This window comes from Camellia sinensis, chromosome 1 (assembly GCF_055761805.1).
Source record: "Camellia sinensis isolate YWXY chromosome 1, ASM5576180v1, whole genome shotgun sequence".
NCBI lineage: Eukaryota > Viridiplantae > Streptophyta > Magnoliopsida > Ericales > Theaceae > Camellia > Camellia sinensis.
Genome location: NC_138961.1, coordinates 242,862,742 through 242,883,604, shown reverse-complemented (window position 1 = coordinate 242,883,604; position 20,863 = coordinate 242,862,742). Strand labels below are relative to the sequence as shown.

Sequence of the window (20,863 nt, the reverse complement as noted above, 5' to 3'; positions counted from 1 at the left end):
TACTAAGAGGGATTTGAAGGTTCGAAAATCGAGATTAGAAGAGGCAACCTTCAAGTTTATGGATGATTTGGCCAGTTTTGAGTTCATCCCTTTCTCCCCTCATGGTACTGCATTGAAGAGATATCAAAATTGGTGGGTGAGCAACATGGAAGTTTATTTGGCCATCTCCTCTCAAAACCTATTGGAGGTGCTGGATGTGCCCAAGCCCAAAGAAGCTGAGACTGTCATTTCTTCCACTATTCCAATTACAGTAACTGCTACAACTCAGTTTACTTCTGCTGCTTCAATTCCTCCCAGGGTCACTCGAAGTATGTACCCCTTTCTCCTTTTCTCTAACCTCTTCATATAATGCTTGCTATCTTATCTCTAATCCTTCTTTTATGAAGGTGGTCAACAACAAAAGAAGAAGAGACTCTTTGAGCTAGAAAGGGAAAAAACTGAACTTCCAGAGATGGAGGAAGAAGAAAATGATCAAGAACAGGAGTCTCCCTTGAAAAGAAACAAAAGAGACCCTCAATTGGCTCAAGAGGGGATAGCCGCTAGGGAAGAAGAGGAGAAGCTCACTTTTGAAGAGTCTGGACCCCAACCTAAAAAGGTCGAGAAGACAATGGAGGAGCGAATGATTCCAACTCAAAGGAAAAGGAGAAGAAAAATTACCGTTTCTCCTTCCGATTTTACCGAAGATTCTGATTCCGAGACAATTGCTCAAGTAATAGAAAAGAGGAGGAAGATCACTGTTCTAGCTACCAGCTCGTTTGAAGATCCCATCCATGAGGTTGTAGAACAAGAATATCCCAAAGCCATAGTTGTTCTTGAAAGAGCTGAGGAGAGGCAGCAGCAACAATTCCTTGGGACAAGTAAGTTTCTGCATGCCTTTATTCTTTTCTTGTCGACTTTTCAAGACTAAGACTTGACATTACCTCACATTTTCTTCTTTTTACAGCAACGACCACTGCATTAATCTTCCCAACGGAAACTTCCCCAATTTCAGTCGAAGTTGATCAGATGCAACGCGTGAAAACCATTCAAATCACGCTCCCACTTCCTAAGCCTATATTCGATACGTCTTTACCGAGGCCGAGTATCCCTGCATCTCTTTTCCTTGGCTTAGAGCCATACCTCCCTTTCTTGACTCTTGATCTGCCTCAGTTTGTTTCTTCGATCCTCACTCTTCCTCCTACTGCTACTTCATCTCGCATGGCAGTTGATTCTCCTTCAGGGGATGCCGATAATTTTCCAATTCATGACTCATCACCAATGCCTACTTCCAGCCCTTCCTCACTTGATTTGCTGGTGGCCAAGACCATAGAGGCTGCCAAAGATGCTCCATCTGTTTCTCCCATCCCTATGCAGCCCTTTGTGTCTTCCACCACAACACTCTCTATGCCCTTCATGTCAAGGGATGAGGTAGACATTTTTGAAGAAAGACTAGCTAGTCTTTTTGACATTCCTTCTACCTCTCCTACTTCTACTACTGAAGCTGAGCCATTAGCCTTGGCTAACTCCCTTTTGGAAATCTTCGAGAGTTCTCCTTCCTCCAGCAACAAGCCTTTTGTACCTTTAGTAGATTTGGACACATGCTTGCAACTGTTGACTTCCTTTTCGAGGATCCCCTTCGAGGCTCTACAAAGGCCTATCATCAGGAACGGGTTCCTTCAATGCTGTAACATTGCTGAGCAGTCTGCCATGAGTGTTTCAAGTCATCTATCTCAGGCTGCAGCTACTATTGATTTCTATCTCAACATTTGCCATGCTGCTAAAGCTGCGGATGATAAGCTGGTTAAGGACCAGAGTTTTGTTTCTCAGGTGCATACTGAAGTATCAACTCTGAAAGAACAACACTCTTCTGCCTCCCACTTTCGAGTCCAACTTCTGGAGAAGAAAGCTCAGCTCGAAGAGGAGTTAGCTGCAGTAAACCAAGCCTTGGTTCGAACTGATAAGAAATTGCACATCACCAATCAAGGACTGGCTGATCGAAAAGAAAACATGGCTGCAGCTATTCAATTATTTCCTTCCCTTAGTAATAGGAAAGCTATTGTACAAAAACAATTAAAGCATTGTAATGATTTTTGGGCCAACTTGTGGCATAATGTACTTGATTCTTTATGAAAGCACACTATTTTGAATATAATTTGAACAAGCTTTGTGTTTTTGCATATGGTGTTTACTCTATCCCTTGTGTCTCCCAAACGGTTGGAAAATAAGGTTTTAGATATCTGCCATTAATCTTTTTGGGATGTACATAACCATTCAAATTTCTTAAATGGTATGCTCCGAAAGGCAGAACCCTATGAATTTGATATGGACCTTCCCAATTAGGTGACCATTTGCCAAACTTATGGCTTTTAATCCCAATTGGGAGTATTGTCTTCCATACCAAATCACCTTCATCAAAGCCAATGTGTTTGACTTTCTTATTATAATTCTCGGCTGCTTTCTTCTTTTGGAAAAGAATGCTATTTAATGCCAAAATTCTGGCTTCATCTATGCCTTCTAATTCTAAGCACATACTTTGATGGTATTGTTCAGGATTCAATTGATCTTGACATCTTACTCTCAAAGATTTGACATTAATCTCCACTGGTAAGACTGCGTCATGTCCATACACCAAGGCATAAGGAGTGACCCCTGTGCTTGACCTCGGTGAGGTTCTATATGCCCACAGAACATCCAACAATAGGTTATGCCAATCCCTGGGATTGTCATCCACAACCTTTTGTATTCCTTTTTTCAAGGACTTATTGGATGACTCAGCTTGACCATTAGCTTGTGCATAATAGGGTGTGGAATTAACAAGGCTAATTCTAAATTCTGCCGCAAAAGCCTTCACCATCTTCCCATCAAACACAGTTCCATTATCAACTGTTATGGTTTGCGGGATTCCAAATCTATGGATCAAATCTTTAATAAAACCAATAACCTCTGTTTGGTCTACAGCCTTGTATGGCTTAGCTTCGACCCATTTAGTGAAGTAGTCAGTAGCCACTAGAATGAAACAATGATGTTTCGAAGAAGGTGGGTGTATTTTTCCCATCATATCCATGGCCCACCCTCTGAATGGCCAAGGCTTTACTACTGCATGTAGGTCAGTTATGGGCACGTGCCTTATTGTGCCATGCTTTTGACATGCCTGACACCCCTTTGCATATTCTATGCAGTCTTTAAGAATGGTTGGCCAATAATAGGAATGCCTTCGAAGCAACCATCTCATTTTTACACCAGGTTGATGAGCACCACAGATGCCTTCATGAACCTCAGCCATGGCTGTTAATGCTTCTTTAGGGCCTAGACATTCCAACAATAAGCCATCTCCCCCCCTTTTGTAGAGAGCATTACCATATATCATATATTGCATAGACTGCAATTTAACTTTTCTACTGGCCTTCGAAGATGGACCAGCCAAGTACTGCATTATTGGATGCCTCCAATCTTGTTCTTGTAAGTCATTATGATTGACTTCCAAGATCACATTCCTTTTATTCAAAGGTTGAATTAATCTCTGATATGTTGTTTGGCTTATGTCCCTTTGGGTATTATCCCTTCTCTTGAAGTTCGAAGCCTTTTGAGCCACATCATTGGCTCTATTGTTCAAGAATCTTGGAACATGGGTTACATTTGCTATTTGAAACTGAGAAAGCAAATGTAATGCAACAACATAATATGGCAAGATACTTATGCTTTGACACTTGAAAATTCCTTTCACTTGGTTAATCACCAATTGAGAATCCCCAAATATGTCAACTGCATGTACTTGTAATCCAATAAGAATCTCTAGTCCCACAATTAAGGCTTCATATTCAGCCTGGTTATTGGAACAGGTAGCTTCATCCACTCTAAAACCATGGGTAGTTTCTGTCCCCTGTGGAGACTTGATTACAATACCAATTCCAATTAACCCATTTGCTTTCGACCCATCGAACCACATTTGCCATGGCTCAACACTGGTCATACCAAGTTCCATGATCTCCTGGTTCTCAGTTTGAGATGGATGGTCTGCCAAGAAATTGGCTAAAACCTGCCCTTTTACTGCCCTTTGAGGGACATATTCTAGATGAAATTCTGATAAGGCAAGTATCCATTTGCCAATTCTTCCCCTCAACATTGGTCTAGATAACATATATTTAACCAAATCTGTGGTTGCAATTACCAAGACAGTTGTAGGCAAAAGATAATATCTTAATTTTATTGCAGCAAAATACAAAGCAAGACACAGCTTTTCAACAGCTGAGTATTTACATTCACACGAACTTAAAAACCTACTAAGGTAATAAATAGCTTGCTCCTTGCCTTCTTCATTATCTTGGGCTAAGAAAGCTCCCAATGAATCCTCTGCTGCAGCTATGTATAACTTCAAGGGCTTGTTCCCCTTTGGTGGCATCAGCACTGGAGGTTTAGCCAAATAGGCCTTGATACCTTCGAAAGCAATCTGATGCTCTGCTGTCCACACAAATTCCTCTTCATCTTTCAGCCTTAACAAGGAAGAAAATATTTTAGTTTTCCCTGCAGTGTTAGAAATGAACCTTCGAAGAAAGTTAACCTGCCCAAGGAACCTTTGTAATTCTTTCTTACTTGATGGGGGTTTGGCTTCGATGATTGCTTTGGCTTTATTCTGATCAATCTGTATTCCTTTCTTGTGAACAACATAGCCCAAGAAATTTCCAGATGATACCCCAAAAGCACATTTAAGAGGATTGAGCTTTAACTTGAACTTCCTCATCCTTTCAAAAGCTGCTTCTAAGTGAAACAGGTGCTCTTTCATGGATTGGGATTTAACTACAATATCATCAATATAACATTCCAGATATCCTCCAATAAGATCATGAAAGATAGTGTTCATGGCTCTTTGGTATGTAGCTCCAGCATTCTTTAGACCAAATGGCATTTTAACCCACTCAAAGGTGCCAATATTCCCAGGACATCTGAACGCTGTCTTGTGGATATCTTCCTCTGCAATGCATATTTGGTTGTAGCCGGAATGCCCATCCATCATTGACAAGACTTGGTGACCTGCTGAACTATCTACCAGCAAGTCCACTATAGGCATAGGGTACTCATCTTTGGGAGTTGCTAGATTTAAATTTCTGAAATCGATACATACCCTCATTTTGCCATTCTTCTTGACTACAGGCACAATATTAGATAGCCACTCAACATACCTGGCTGTTCTAATAAAACCTGCCTTGAGGAGTCTAAGGATCTCTTCCTTGACCTTCTGAATTACTTCTGGACTCATCCTTCTTGGTCTCTGCTTATAGGGCCTGAAATTAGGCTTCATAGGGAGCCTATGTTCCACTAATGACCTGTCCAATCCTGGTAGTTCATTATAAGACCATGCAAAGCAATCTTTGTATTTCTTCAGAACAACCAAAAGCTGGTTTCTGTCCAGATCATTCAAACAAGCACTTACATAAGTGGGCTGTTGTACAGAACCTTCCCCTAGATTTACTTCTTCTAAAGGATCTTGTGCATGAGAACTCCCTCTAGTTTCTGCTGCCTTTGAAGTGATCTTCGAGCTTGGTTCTGCCCCTAAGTTCTTCAGTTCAATATCTCTGCCCTCCTCCTCATAGACAAAATCTGTCCACAAGGCTTCCTCTTCCTGTATTTCTTGGACTTTTGTTTCAATGTCCAAGGCACAGTACTTACCAAGAGTCAAGACTCTAGCCTGTTGCTGCTGCTGTTTGCAGCCAATTATCATGGCCTCTCTCTCTTGCTCCTGAACTTTCTGGACTATTGCTTTTATGTCCAATGCTGAAAACTTGATCAAAGCCAAGGACTTGGCTTCTGGTGATTCCTCTCTTTGCCTATAACCAGGCATCATTGTCATCTCTAAGGACAACCTCTTCACCAGCACTTTTTTGGACTAAGTGCTTCAGGTGTGTCACCTCTTCATCAGCCGTCACTTCGGCTGAATTGTCATCTTTCAACAGTATACTGAGAGGTGTCACTCCCTCAATATACAATTTAGCCTCCGCAAAGTCTGCACAGGCTATGAAGGGTTGAGGATCTGCGTCGATCTCCTCTGTCTCTCCATTGCCCAAGGCCATCATGATTTTCTGATGTAAAGAAGAAGGCACACACTTGTTAGTGTGGATCCAGTCCCTTCCAAGCAAAGCATTGTATTTAGCATTACTGTCGATTACGAAAAATGCTGTCATACAATCCCTGGTTCCCACACTTAAATTAATGGGTAGAATCCCCTGAGCCATTTGTTTATCTCCAGCAAATCCAGCAATGGTTGTGCTGGTTGGTATCAACCTGGGATTCTTTTTCCCTAGTTTCTTCAAAGAAGATTTCGGGAGAAGGTTCACTGCTGCCCCATTGTCTACTAGGACTCGGTTCAGCTGTACCCCATCAAAGAAAGCTTTGATGTACAAGGGCCTGACGTGCTGTGTCATCGAATCCGAGGGGTACTCAAATGGATATGATAGATTGATGCTTACCACCTCTTCACCCTCATATCCATCTTCCATCGGGATGACCATTTCGAAGTTATCTTGCACCATACTTGCTTGTGAATCTTCACTGGAGATCTGAACTGGGTCAGCTTCCTGCCCCTCTTGATTCTCATCTCCAGCTTGAAATTCTTGTGGCAATATGTGCACCATGTTTACTGATACTGGGGGAAACGAGCCAAACTGGATGGCTGGCTGTACTTGTTTCCCCTCTTGGTTACTTTGGTTGACTCCCTCAGAAACATCCTGCATGATGCATTCTGGTATTTCATCACTAACTGATCCCTTCGAAGGATTTTTTTCAACTGGCTCTTTAGTCAGAAACGTTTGCTCAGCCATGAAGGCTTCAAACATCTCTTCCTCCACAACTTCTTTCTTCTGACTCACGCTAATCTCTTCTTCAGTCTCACTATCTGTTTCCATCAGAGCTTTCTCCAACCCTACCAAACTGGCCTTTTCTCTGGTTTTCAGTTCAGAATGAACCTTGGCCAACTGTTCTCGGCTGCAAACCACTGTGCTCTGTGGAACTGGCTTTGGAGCATGGTCTGATTTTAGGTTCTTCCTCCCTTCCGTTTTGACTGATGAAGAATTTTCTCCACCTTCCTTCAGATCCTTTTGGTACTGGGTGTACCTGCGCTGAATTTTTCTCCTCTGTGATCTTGAGATGACTGGGATCATGTCGGGTTCCCTCGTCTTTGGGTGTTTAAGCAGTACCCAGTTGTTCGGAGCCACCATAGGAGGCTTGATCATCCTGCCTTGGTTTACAGTATCTCCATAAGCCCGTACCTCCCTAGGTTTGTTTTGCATTACAAACCAATCCGGGACCCCAGGTACCCATGAGCTTACTGATTCAGAAGCTGACCTGCCTTTTTCCACCTTCGAAGCCATCTTCGAAACTGGCCGTGAAGGTAAGTGCTTGGTTTTGTCCTCATGTTTTGAATCTGGTTCAGACCTTCGATAAGGGTGACCATTTTCTGACCTGCGTGAAACTGATCTAGGGAGCCAATCTCTGGCTTTGATTCCATGGACTGAACTCCTCTCCAGCTTTCTTTCAGAATGGCTACTCTGCATTCTATAATAGTTATGTGGTCTGGATTCATGCAAGAGTTCCTTGCCTTTGTCATGCATTCTGTTTACCACAGGCTCAACCACCGGTGGTCTCTGCCTATCACTAGCCGGATACGGCCTTTTGTTGTAAGCATTGGTTGATTTAGGACGTCTCTGAACATCCCTGTAGTATTGCTTCCCATCAGTTGGAAGCCCCTTCAACCACTTGTAACTGAGTCTGCACCTGGGGCACATTCTCTGCATCACTGCTGCTTCTAAAGAATCATCATCCAGTGACTCTTCATCAGAACATTCCATCTGGTGTGAGGAACCTTGTTCAATAACTGGTAGTCTTCTAGTATTCTTCTTGACGTTGGTTTGATTAGCAACATGCATCTGCACATTGACTTCCTCCAATTCTGTCAAGGACAAGTTCTGGAAATCTGATGTAATGACATTGGCTGCTGCCTCTCCAACTTCTGGAAAGGGATCACTGTCAATTCCCATGGCTTTTTCTGTTTTAGCTGAGAACTTCAAACTTCCTTTCCGAATCTGTTCTTGGATCCTGTCTCGAAAAACAATGCAGTTTTTAGTCGAGTGAGACCAAGAATTATGCCATTTACAGTATACTTTTCCTTTCAGTTCATCCGGAGATGGTAGTTTTACTCCTTTAGGCAACTTAAGGAAATTAGCCGCGAGCAAATGATCAAAGATGTCATCTGCTTTTGTTAAATCGAAAGAGTATTTTCTGTGAAAGTCTTTCTTTTTAAACTGCTGGTCTATAGTTGTATCCTTACGAATTAATGCTTCACAGATTACAGGTTCTTTGCCTACAATCTCTGCTGCATCTATTTCATAATTAGGATCTCTATAATATGTCTTATATGATGCATTATTTCGATCTTGTTCCTCTTCTAATAATGTTTCATATCGAGACACCTTATAGGTCAGTTCGACCAAATCTCTGAATTCAGTTGAATCAAACTTCTTTCGAAGCCTGAATTCTAAACCATTTTGAGCCAATCTGACGAATTCTGGCTCTGGCAGGATGACTCTACATTTATTTCGAGCCCTTTTAAATCTGGCAATAAACTGAGTAGCCTTTTCTTCAGGCCTTTGACTCAACCTAGCCAAATCTGCCATAGATACTTCTGGTTCTGATTGGAAGAATTGGGCATGAAATGCCTCTTCCATTTGTTGCCAATTTTGAATGGAGCCAGGTGTAAGGTTGATGTACCATACAAATGCTCCTCCCGTTAGGGAATTTGGAAATAATCTCAATTTCATATAATCATGGTTAGTGAATTCACCGCATTGAGCAGCAAATCTAGCAATATGTTCTATCGTTGATTGATTTCCAGTCCCATAAAAAAGGGTAAAATCTGGTATCCTGAATCCCCTTGGGTATTCATGTACCCTATCTACCCATTCTGGGTATGGTTTTCTGTATATAGGAGTCTGGACCCCCCGAGCCATTGGTCCACATATCTCCCTAACAATATCAACAATCTGGTCTCTAGGGACCATATTTTGTGCCTGCTGAACCACTACTGGAGGAGCAAACACAGGATTTGGTGGATAAACTTGTGCTTGTGGTCCTCTTGGTCCATAAGGTGGTAAATTTGGGGCTGGTTGTCCTTGCGGTGCAGGTTGCTGTTGAGGGTATGGGTAACCTCTTTGAGCATGACCTGCGAAAGGACCTGCAACAGGTGCTGGGACAGGTGTCGTGTCTCTACCATTTGTAGGAAAACCCTCCAACCCCCCGGGTGTAAATTCGAATAAGGGATTGGTGTACCCTCTTGTGCCAGGTATGGCTTCGAACATAGGATTTGTAACCATTCTTACACCAATTTCTTGTACTTGGCCAGATCCACCAACTTGTGTGGCTTCATTATTAAGTGCTGAGGTATTTTGGCCTGCTATAGGCCTTGAAATGGGTTCATACCAAGACTGAGGTGATGGTCTTTCAAAGTTTTGGGTACTAGTTTGACCATTAACTTGCATAGGCTGTTTTTCTCTAGCCAATCTTTGTTGGGGGACATTTACAACTTCCTCCGTTTGTCTTGTGTTTGTTGGTTGGTGGTTATTCATTCGATCCAAAAAGGATGTTGCCCACCTTTCCATTGTGTTCATTAGTTGTTGTCCCATGGCATTCACTAAACCATCCCATGGATTTGTTGGCATAGTGGACGGTCCAATTCCTTGGTTTTGTCCAATAATATGAACATATGGTTCTTGTCCAGAAGTACTGGTCTGCTCGACCATGGGTTCTGACAATATAGGAGTTTCCACAGGATGTGTTACCACATTATCCTCTGGATTTGGTATTTCTACCTCTCCTTCCACGCCTTCTTCGAAGCGTTCATTTTCTCCTTGTCGTCTTCTTCTAGCCATTTTTAATTAAGTCCCACTGGGCGTGCCAAAAATATATGTTGGCTTTTTGGCTTTTCGAAGGGTATTTTTGTGAATGTGAGCGTGCCAGCAAGGATCAATCAGTCCTTACAGAAATTATAATTGCCAACCAATTATCAGACGATTGTGTTTTAGTTCTTTTCAGCCTCAATGAAGAGGACTTTTACTGGTGGCTTGACTTAGGAGAAATTAAGAGAAATAACAGTAATATGAAGAACAATTGAAGTATTTCATAAAAATGAACACTTACAACGGTCCGAACTCAGCCTCGGAGAGGTTTACAACAGCAATCTACTTGAATCTACTTGAAGCTACTCCTATGAATCGAAGTGCAGTGCGAGTATTTAAAGTGCAGGTATTTAAAGAACAGGTATTTAAGGACTGGAAATATAAATGACTGGAAAGAAAATATATGAAGTAAATGACTGGTTTGTATGGTCTGAGTCCCTCCCTCTTTCTGGGGGCTACCCTGCTATTTATACTCGTCAGTGATGACCTTCGAACTGCACTTCGAACTGTCGAACTGCTCCTCCATGATCGCTGGTCATGCTTCCTTACAAGTAGCTCCATTACGCCATTACTGGCAGTTGAGCTTCCCTCTTGTACTTAGATTTGAATATGAGTAACCGTTTGAAGACACGTCATCTTGCATCCCGTTTATTTGATCTAGTGTTACTCGGATCATGTGAGGACCAATGTTTATTGTCACGTGTACGATCAGGATTAAAGGCTTGAATAACCTTCCTTTATTACCCTTACTATGCCACGTGTCGAACTGTAACTGGCTTTTACAAAATATGTAGCCAACAGGAACACTTCTTCGAGGACTCGTTTAAGCAATTTGGGCACCTCATTCGAAAGAAGAAACCACTACTGTAAAGTATTGTGAAGAACCTAGTTAGTACGCGTGACACGATAAATTCAAGCAATAAGGTTTCGTTTGGTAATACTTACGTTTTCAATTTTCTGTTTATATTTATAAAAATTTTAAAAACTCAAATAAAAATTTGTTTGGTAAAATTTTTTATTTATAAATCAGTGGTCTCAGTTTATAAATTTGGCCAAAAAATGAAAACACAAAAAATGTGTTTCTGTTTTGAGTTTTGAGTTTTTTTTTTTTACCACCCAACATTAGCCACCACCCGCAACCATTTTCCACCACCGTCTTCCGCCACCACCACCGATCACCCACCCCCTACCACCACCTGCTACCACCACCCACCACCACCCACTCCTCGCCGCCGCCGCCGCCGCCACCACCACCACTCACTTGCCATCCACCCACCACCCGCCACTACCATCCACCACCCGCCACCACCACCACTCGCCACCTACTTGCCACCACCACTCACCACCCACCTGCCACCACCATCTACCACTCGCCACCACCAGCCACCCGTCACCACCAGCCACTTGCCACACACCCGCCACCACCACCCACCACCCACCACCACCATCTACTACCCACCCGCCATCCACCTGCCACCACCCACCACCACCACCACCACCACCCGTCATGGTCACCCACCCACCCACCACTACCACCACCCGCCACCTATCCGCCATCCGCTACCTACCTGCCACCACCACCCACTACCCGCCACCCGCCACCACCATCACCCGCCACTGCCCACTCGCTACCACCCGCCACCACCACCACCACCTACCACCCACCACCCACTACCCACCCGCCATCTACCTACCACCACCCACCACCCGCCATGGTCACCCACCCACCCACCACTACCACCACCCGCCACCTACCCACCATCCGCCACCCACTTGCCACCACCACCCACTACCCGCCACCCGCCACCCGCCACCACCCACCACCACCAACCACCGCCCACTCGCTACCACCGACCACCTGCCACCGTTACCCACCCACCCACCATCACCATTACCACCCGTCACTTACCCGCCACCACCACCCACCCGCCACCACCGGTCATCCGCCACCCACCTGCCACCCGTCATCCGCCACTCACTCGCTACCACCTACCACCCGCCACCGTTACCCACCCACTCACCATCACCACCACTCGCCACCTACCCACCACCACCCGTCATCCACCACCTACCTGCCGCTACCACCACCACCACCACCACCACCCGCCACTGTCACCCACCCACCCACCACCACCACCCGCCACCTACCCACTACCACCCGTCATCCGCCACCCACCTGCCACCACCACCACCACCACCACCACCCACTCGCTACCACCCACCACCCGCCACCGTCACCCACCCACCCACCACCACCACCCGCCACCTACCCACCACCACCAGTCATCCGCCACCCATCTATCACCACTACCCACCACCCGCCGCCACCACCGCCACCACCCACTCGTTACCACCCACCACCCGCTACCGTCACCCACCCACCCACCCACCACCACCATCCGCTACCCACCACCCACCGTCACCACTTTCCACCACCGTCTTCTGCCGCTACTTGCCACCACTTGTCATTTCTCATTCTTTTTTATATTTTTAAATTTTTTCAAACATTTTGTCAATTACCAAACGCATTTGTAGTTTATGTTTTTCTAAAAATAAACAAAAAATAAACAAAAACCAGTTTATAAAATTTTTGTAAATATAAACTGAAAACGTAAACGTTACCAAACAGACCCTAAATGATATGCCCATAAGGAACTGCAATAACAATTTACCCTTGAATAGTCTCTAGATCTCTGTATGTATAATGTCCTCATCGTCATAAACTTCTTGGATTTTCAAAATACTATCCTACATGTGTGGGTGATTTTCGGATCACACTGCCCGCTTAGTAATCAGCTGGAGAGCACTGGCAGAATAGATGGCACCTGACTGACCTACAACAGATAAGAATCCCGCGGTGGTTCGTCCACCCGGGGGCACTCCGACGATCAAGTAAGAGCAGAAATATAAGAATCTCTCAAAGATAATCAATTATTCAACTCACAAGCTTGAGCCTAAAAAGCATACCTTAGACCCATGGGGGTGCCTCTCTTTTATAGCCAATACAATCCTAGTCCCAATAGGAGCCTAGCCCTAATGGACTTAAGATTACTGCTAATCTGGGACTCCCAGTGGGAATAGGATAAACTCTCTAAGAGTCTTATCTTTACCCAAACTGAAGTCTTCTCCCAATCTAGGACTCTTGTCCCTTATCCACTTATCTCGGTTTCCAATATCTTCGGAGATAACCTTGGCCTAACCGAGATTACCTCGGCATAACGACCAGGACACGTGGCACCTCGGCTGACACGTTAGCGTCACCTTGGCCACGTGTTGGTGCTCAGAAAATATATCCCCACAACTGCCCCCTAGGTTCTATTACCTCGGCATTCTGAGGTGATGGAACCTATATTGTTCGTTCATCTGTGCCCCTCTGTCCGAGATCAAACTCGCCAACCTCAGAGTTCCCTGGACTTTACTGTCCACTTGTGTCAAGTATCAAGTTTCAAGGTTTCCAAGCGGCTTGAGATCGCACCTCCTAGCCGAGGTTCTGGTTCCATTAATTCAAAAACTCCAAGAGCTTTGCAACTGCTTCATTCACATCTTCTGTGGGTTTCCGACTTCCAGTCATCTATTTGACTCCGGCGATATTCATATCGGCGTTCATTTCTCTTGGTAGGTTCATAAACTCTTTTATTAAGCTCAATCTTCCATAACACTTCTGAATTTGTTTACTTGCCATCTGTTGCCTTCTATTTTCGTCTGTTTTCAAGTTTTGAATTGTTTGAATGCCTGGCACTGTTCTTGTCACATCCGCTTTCTGTTGCTAGCATCGTGTCTGGGTCATTACTTTTTTGTTCTTCACATACTTACTTAGTGCATGTGCACTTGGCTTTATTCTTGAACTTTGTTGTCTTCTTGACTCTGATTTTTTTCTTTTTTCATTCAATCCTCTGGCTTTTTCTCTTTCTAGCTCTTTTGCTTAAATCCATCATTTGTTCCAAGCTTTCAAGCTCTGTAACTATTTTCGTTCCTCTCCTCCGGTGAAGCTTATGCCATTTTGTCATTTTCGCATTCGTCGTCAGACTTCAGCAATTCTCATTCCGGCTTCCCTCTTTCTGGTAAGCCACTGTTTCCTCCTAGTTTTATTTCTTGTTGCTTTCCAAGAAGCTCTGCTTCATTGTTAATCACCATTGTTGTTTTACCCGTTGTTTTCCAAATCATCTTCTTGAATACACATTGTTTACACATCTGTTGATTTCTGCCCCTGTTCTTGGCTTGACACACTTGTGCAATCTTTTTGTCTTGATTTCCTGATAGTTTCATCACCATTCTTGATTACGAATTACATTCTTGTTTCTGTTTTCTGTGTCTTTTTCCAAATTCTTGCTTTCAATCCTTGCCTTCAAACTCCGAGGTGCCAATCGTCGAGAAGAGCTTTGATCAAACTCTTCGGGAGATCGATGCTGAGCTCGAGGCCGAAAAGGCTGCTGAGAAGTCTTCCCAACTGTCGTTTATATCCTACCATTGATGCCAAGTAGTTTTGTTTCCTTCTTTTACTCCTTGTACCTTGTACCTTGTACTTTGTCCTTCTTTGTATGCTTTTAATCCGGCCGACGTGCCATTTTTGTAGTCTGAATAATTTATTTTTCAATATTCGGCCCGAAATGCCTTCTTTCTTCTTTAAATGCATTTCTCTAATTTCTTCTTTAAATGAATGTCTTCTTTTTTCTGCTCTTGTATGATTCTACACTTAGAATAATTTGTATGTCTTCAAAAGTACGCCTTGACTGTGCAATCTCTTCGGGTAAAATACCTCTGTCACAACTTCTAATCTTGCTCATCTCGACCTTGTCCTAACACTTGAAAATATTGTAACAAATATTTTCACAAGTGTTGCTTAGGACTTGTCACTTTCTCAATGTCTTCTATCAAGACTTTAGTTTTCTATATTTCAAGTTTTGACAACCTGGTAGTCTCGACAAGTACGCAGATATTGCTTGAGCTTGACTTTAACTTGTAAATTTTTCTCAAAAATTTCAACAAGTGTTTTAACCATCATCCTTTATCATAACCTCGACTTAACTTCAGCTTGTAAATTTTTCTCAAAATTTCAACAAGTGTTAAACCATCTTTCTTTCGATACGACCTCGGTTTAACTATAACTTGTAAATTCACACAGAATTTCAACAAGTGTTAAATATCATCTCGGTTTAACTTCAATTTGTAAATTCACACAGAATTTCAACAAGTGTTAAATATCACATCGGTTTAACTTCAACTTGTAAATTCACACAGAATTTCAACAAGTGTTAAACATAACCTCGGTTTAACTTCAACTTGTAAATTCACACAGAATTTCAACAAGTGTTAAACATAACCTTGGTTTAACTTCAACTTGTAAATTCACACAGAATTTCAACAAGTGTTTAAATATCACATCGGTTTAACTTCAACTTGTAAATTCAGACAGAATTTCAACAAGTGTTAAATATGATCTCGGTTTAACTTCAACTTGTAAATTCACACAGAATTTCAACAAGTGTTAAATATCATCTCGGTTTAACCAACTTGTAAATTGCTACAAATTTCAACAAGTGGTAAACATCATCTCGGTTTTAACCAACTTGTAAATTGCTACAAATTTCAACAAGTGGTAAACATCATATCGGTTTAACCAACCTGTAAATTGCTACAAATTTCAACAAGTGGTAAACATCATATCGGTTTAACTAACTTGTAAATTGCTACAAATTTCAACAAGTGGTAAATATCATCTCGGTTTAACCAACTTGTAAATTGCTACAAATTTCAACAAGTGGTAAACATCATATCGGTTTAACCAACTTGTAAATTGCTACAAATTTCAACAAGTGGTAAATATATTCTTCTTCTCTCTACCCCCTGCATGACTTCCATATACTCCTTTGCGAACCTTATAAAAGGTCTTCAACCTGGCTAACTGCAGTCCAACCTTGTGTGTTTTCTTTTTTATCTTCTGGGATCTGAGATTTGCTCACTGAGCTCTTCTCTTTTCGGACTTAAGTGCCGAGATCTTGTCTGCTAGAATCTTGGATCTGCTCACTCAGGTTGAGCTCTTCTCTTCTCGAGCCTACTCATCTAGGCCGAGATCATGTCTTCTAGGATCCGGGATCCAGGATCTGGAATCCGGGATCTGCTCACTTAGGATGAGTTCTTCTATACTTGAATGTTATCTCCTCGGGAGCGCTCATGCCTCCTGTCTTTGCATCCCTTCTGGAAGGGTCTTCGTTCCTCCGTAGGTATCTATCATTCCATACCTGGAGGTCATCTTTGTTGTAGTATCCGCTTCGATCTGTTGTCTTTGGTGCATCACCTTCCTGGCCGACGTCTTTCACTCTGTGACTCTGGTCACGAGTTTCTGTGTTGCGGTCGTTCCCTTCAACGTCGAGGTTGATAGGTCTCCCACTCCCAGCAGGAGTGTTGTCTCCAATTTGATTCTTCTGTCCGTCATTAGCCATCTATTCTTCTTTCTTTCTCATAGACGACGCCAAATTGTGTGGGTGATTTTCTGATCACACTGCCCGCCTAGTAATCAGCTGGAGAGCACTGGCAGAATAGATGGCACCTGACTGACCTGCAACAGAAATATAAAAATCCCGCGGTGGTTCGTTCACCAAGGAGCACTCCGACGATCAAGTCAGTATATCTCTCAAAGATAATCAATTATTCAACTCACAAGCTTGAGCCTAAAAAACATATCTTAGACCCATGGGGGTGCCTCTCTTTTATAGCCAATACAATCCTAGTCCCAATAGGAGCCTAGCCTTATGGACTTAGGATTATTGCTAATCTGGGACTCCCAGTGGGATTAGGATAAACTCTCTAAGGGTGTGTTTGATTGGGGGGATAAGGGGGGGACTATCCACTATTTGGACTCCATGTCCGGCCTCCCTCCTTATCCGTTGTTTGATTTTTTTTTAGTCCGGCCGGACTCCATGTCCCCCCATATGGGGGACTATCCTGTCCCGGGGGGGGATTGTTTTGGGGGGACTAATCACTGTTTGGATTAGATGCGAAAATGACAATTTTGACCTTCTATTATTTAATTATGTATTATATTTAATAAATTTAATAAAATTTAAATGTCTCAATTTAAAAATAAAATAATTTTATTCAACTTTTTATTAATGTTTTATTTATTTAATTTTTTAAAATAATTTTTTATAGATATTTTATTGATGTTTTATTTTAAAATTTTGTTTATGTTTTATTTAATTTTATTATTTGAATTTAATAGATGTTTTAATAGATGTTTTATTTAAACAATTAAATGTTTAATTTCAACAATAAATAATTTCATTTATTTAAATTATGTTTTATTTAAACATTTAAACATTTGTACATCAACATGTTTATTAAATTATTTCAACATCTGTACATCAACATGTATATTTATTTAACATCTATTAAATTATGTTTTAATACGTCAACATTTGATTACATCTACATTTGTTAATTGTTAATTACATCAACATTTGTTAATTGTTTAAACATAATCTGTACATCAACATTTATTTAATTGTTAATTGTTAATTGTTTAAACATAATCTGTACATCAAAATAATTTCAATGTTAATTGTTTAAATAAAAATTTAAACATTTAACCATTAGTATGTTTAATTTCAACAATAAATTTTTATTTGTTTAAATAAAAATAATCTGTACCAGTCAATTTTTTATCAATATTAGTATGTTTAAATAACTTTAAACAAAATTTAACCATTAGTATGTTTAATGTTTACTAAAAATAATTAAAATATTAAAGATATGTTTAATATTGCTATTACTTAGTAAACAATTGAAAAATGGTAAAATAGTCTTTTGTTCATTTATCCTATCCAGTTCGTCCAACCAAACGTTGGATTCACTGAAAATAGTCCTATCCAGGCATCTAATCCCATGAAAAAACAAACACAGGATACATATCCAATCCGACCAAATAGTCTGGGGGATTCACAGTCCCAGGACTCAAGTCCGATGGATTCTAATCCCCCATTTTCCAGTCCGTCCAATCAAACACACCCTAAGAGTCTTATCTTTATCCAAACTGAAGTCTTCTCCCAATCTAGGACTCTTGTCCCTCATCCACTTATCTCGGTTTCCAATATCTTCGGAGATAACCTTGGCCTAACCGAGATTACCTCGGCATAACGACCAGGACACGTGGCACCTCGGCTGACACGTCGGCGTCACCTTGACCACGTGTTGGTGCTCAGAAAATATATCCCCACACTACATACGAGAAATAAAATGGATGTTAACTCCTCTGGAAAAAAAAAAAACACCTTGAAAAGGGCAAATACAAATATAAATGGATTGCAAAATTAACAGCTTCTTAAAACAAGTATATAAGCTCAACTTGAAAGAATAGTCACTTGAAGAAGCAAATGCAAATGCCCCACAAAATACTAATATATTGAGGACAAATTTCTGATGCAATGATGCAAGTGTAATTATGCTATCATTTAGATATTATATAACTTGATTTAATGGCCTCATATCGTCATATGTTATCACACTGGAATTATGAGTATGGTGAAATTATGAAATTATGGTCATATGTTATCACACTGAAAAGGGCATATCGTCATATGTTATCACACTGAAATTATGAAATACAAAAATAAATGAGTATGGTGATAGAATAGTATTAGTTGAGAACTAGAGTCCATATTGCTATGTACCAAATAAATAACGGTGATGCTAAATCCACTGCAGGAAATTTAGCTTTTAGCGGCGTTTAAAAAGCGCCGCTATAAATGCCAAAAACGCCGCTAATTCTTTTTGCGACGCTTAGCACCAAGCGTCGAGGACGCGGCCGTCGCTATAACTCTATGACGTTTTAAAAACGTCGTTATTAAATTATAGGCGGCGTTTTTAAAAACGCCGCCAAATGTCTTACTTGATAACATCATGACGTCATTCTGACATTTAGCGACATTTTTTAAACGCCATCATATCTTTTTTAAAAATCACCGTTAATATTTAAGGTTTAAGTGGCGTTTTTTAAAAAACGTCGTAATATCTCTTTTTTTTTTTTTTGAAATTGTGCTAATTTATGTGATTAAACTAAAAAAATACATAATACATATAAACGGAGATTGATAGCAAATGCATTCACATAAATTCACTTTCCAATTCACCAATCACCATTACCCATAAAATAACATATCCACAAATATTACATAACAGTAGGGTGTGAAAATACACCATTAATAATTTAAGAATACTTGGTTACATAATTGCTATCATTTGATCAATCTTCTCTTCATCTGTTAGATTATATCAAGCATGTCATGTTTGGTTTCTTGGCAAGCTCTTCTGAACAAGAAACAATGTGCAACACATGTACCTTAAAAACAGTTCAACATTGTGAAAAAAGAAAAAGAAAATGACTAAATCAAACACCTCTTTGGTTTTTTGTTGATTGTCAACGAGTGTGTTGTCCCAATTGCTGAGGTGGCACCTCATGAAGTCATCAAGTTTGGGCAAGAGTTGGGACCTGATGATGGGGGGGCACAGGAGAGAAAGCAAAGCAGCTCTGATGTGCCTGTGGGTGGAGCCATGAACAGCAACAAATATATATATGTGGAGCTGAGGTTTGATTATGATAAAATAAAAATAAAAAAACGACACGACAAACAGAGATAGCTGCCCCATCGCTTACATATTCATAGAAATTAAAGCAACAGGTCACAAATATATATAACAAAAATATCTTTATTCAAATTTAATTTAACTTAGATATGTGGTCGAGTAATTAATGCCAACTACATCCACTATACATCAACAACTACAAAGATGTTTAGTCATATATATGTCAAAATGATTTGATAAAAATCTCGAGACATAAATTTTATATGGCTAAAAATGCATGTGGTAGAACGATTTGGGCATGGAGAATCTTGTGTTCTAAAAAATCATGGGTTCGGTTAACAAATGTTCTAAGGAAAAAATAAATAAAAATAAAAAAAATAAACAGGCAAACAATTTAAAACGCAATATCCTTTTTACTAATAATTTCATAACACTTTTCACTCCTTTAAAATATTTCAGAACTTTTTTACCATTTTAAAAACACTTTTTACAATAATCTCAATAATAAACAAGGTATAGAAAGCACTTGTTAATAAACAATGTATAGAAAGCACTTATTAACCTTCACCCAAAATCAATGTTTCGATATTTACTCCAACCGGTGAGATATGAAAAATTCTAAGTAAACTACACTGTTTAGATTTGAATTCCAATCTCTTATGGAGCTTGAGCAACATCATTGTTATTACGGAGAGCAGGGTTAGATAATCATGAACTACCCAACTAAGAAACTTACTTCCAAGGAGACAACTGGTGAGTATCCAATATGTTTTTGAGCCATAATCATTCAAAAAGAAAAATGAGGTCAATATGGATTTGCCATTGCTTCAGTAAATATTCTAGCATGATGGCATTTTTCAAAAAGGAAATGGCTAGTCAGAAGGGCAACAGTAGACAAATATAAAAATGTTACTAATGTGTTACAAGCAATTAGGCACAATCTTTAAAAGCTATAGAAAGTACAACAGTGATACATCATTATATAAGCTATAGAAAGTACAACAGTGATACATCATTATATAAAGGTACATACACACGTATAGACAGACATGTATATAAATAACTGCACAATGCATAAAGAAAGAAAGAAAGATAAGGAAACAAAGACTGTAAAAGATATAGTAAACAGAGAAGAGAGTTATTTCAGCAACAAAACTAATTGGCATACACAAGGACAATAATACAAGTATAACCTCTACTCAACTGATTAAATATATGTTGTGATTTCAAGAAATTGGTGTGTTACTTGCAAGTAAGGAAACTATTGACCAAGTTAGTCCCTGGTTGTTGCAGGTAAGGAATCTTGTGTTGATTCAATCTCTGTAGAAAACAATAACACAACTGCTATTTTTTTCAAGGCATAG

The 20,863-nt window shown here is 40.7% G+C and overlaps 1 protein-coding gene and 1 long non-coding RNA gene across 2 annotated transcripts; one reads left to right on the top strand and one right to left on the bottom strand.

The window, feature by feature from the left end:
• Positions 1-444: 444 nt before the first annotated feature.
• LOC145804795 (uncharacterized) lies at positions 445-2,793 on the top strand. The gene is made up of 2 exons (XM_082899956.1): positions 445-857; positions 944-2,793. The coding sequence occupies exons 1-2, from the start codon at positions 452-454 to the stop codon at positions 2,107-2,109; spliced, it is 1,572 nt and encodes a 523-aa protein (XP_082756082.1). The 5' UTR covers positions 445-451; the 3' UTR covers positions 2,110-2,793.
• Positions 2,794-19,016: 16,223 nt separating this feature from the next.
• LOC114262753 (uncharacterized) lies at positions 19,017-20,277 on the bottom strand. Its single transcript, XR_014329840.1, has 2 exons — positions 20,236-20,277; positions 19,017-19,452 (listed from the first exon to the last, which is right to left on the bottom strand). It is a non-coding gene; the product is annotated as an uncharacterized LOC114262753 (long non-coding RNA).
• Between the last annotated feature and the right edge of the window lie 586 nt (positions 20,278-20,863).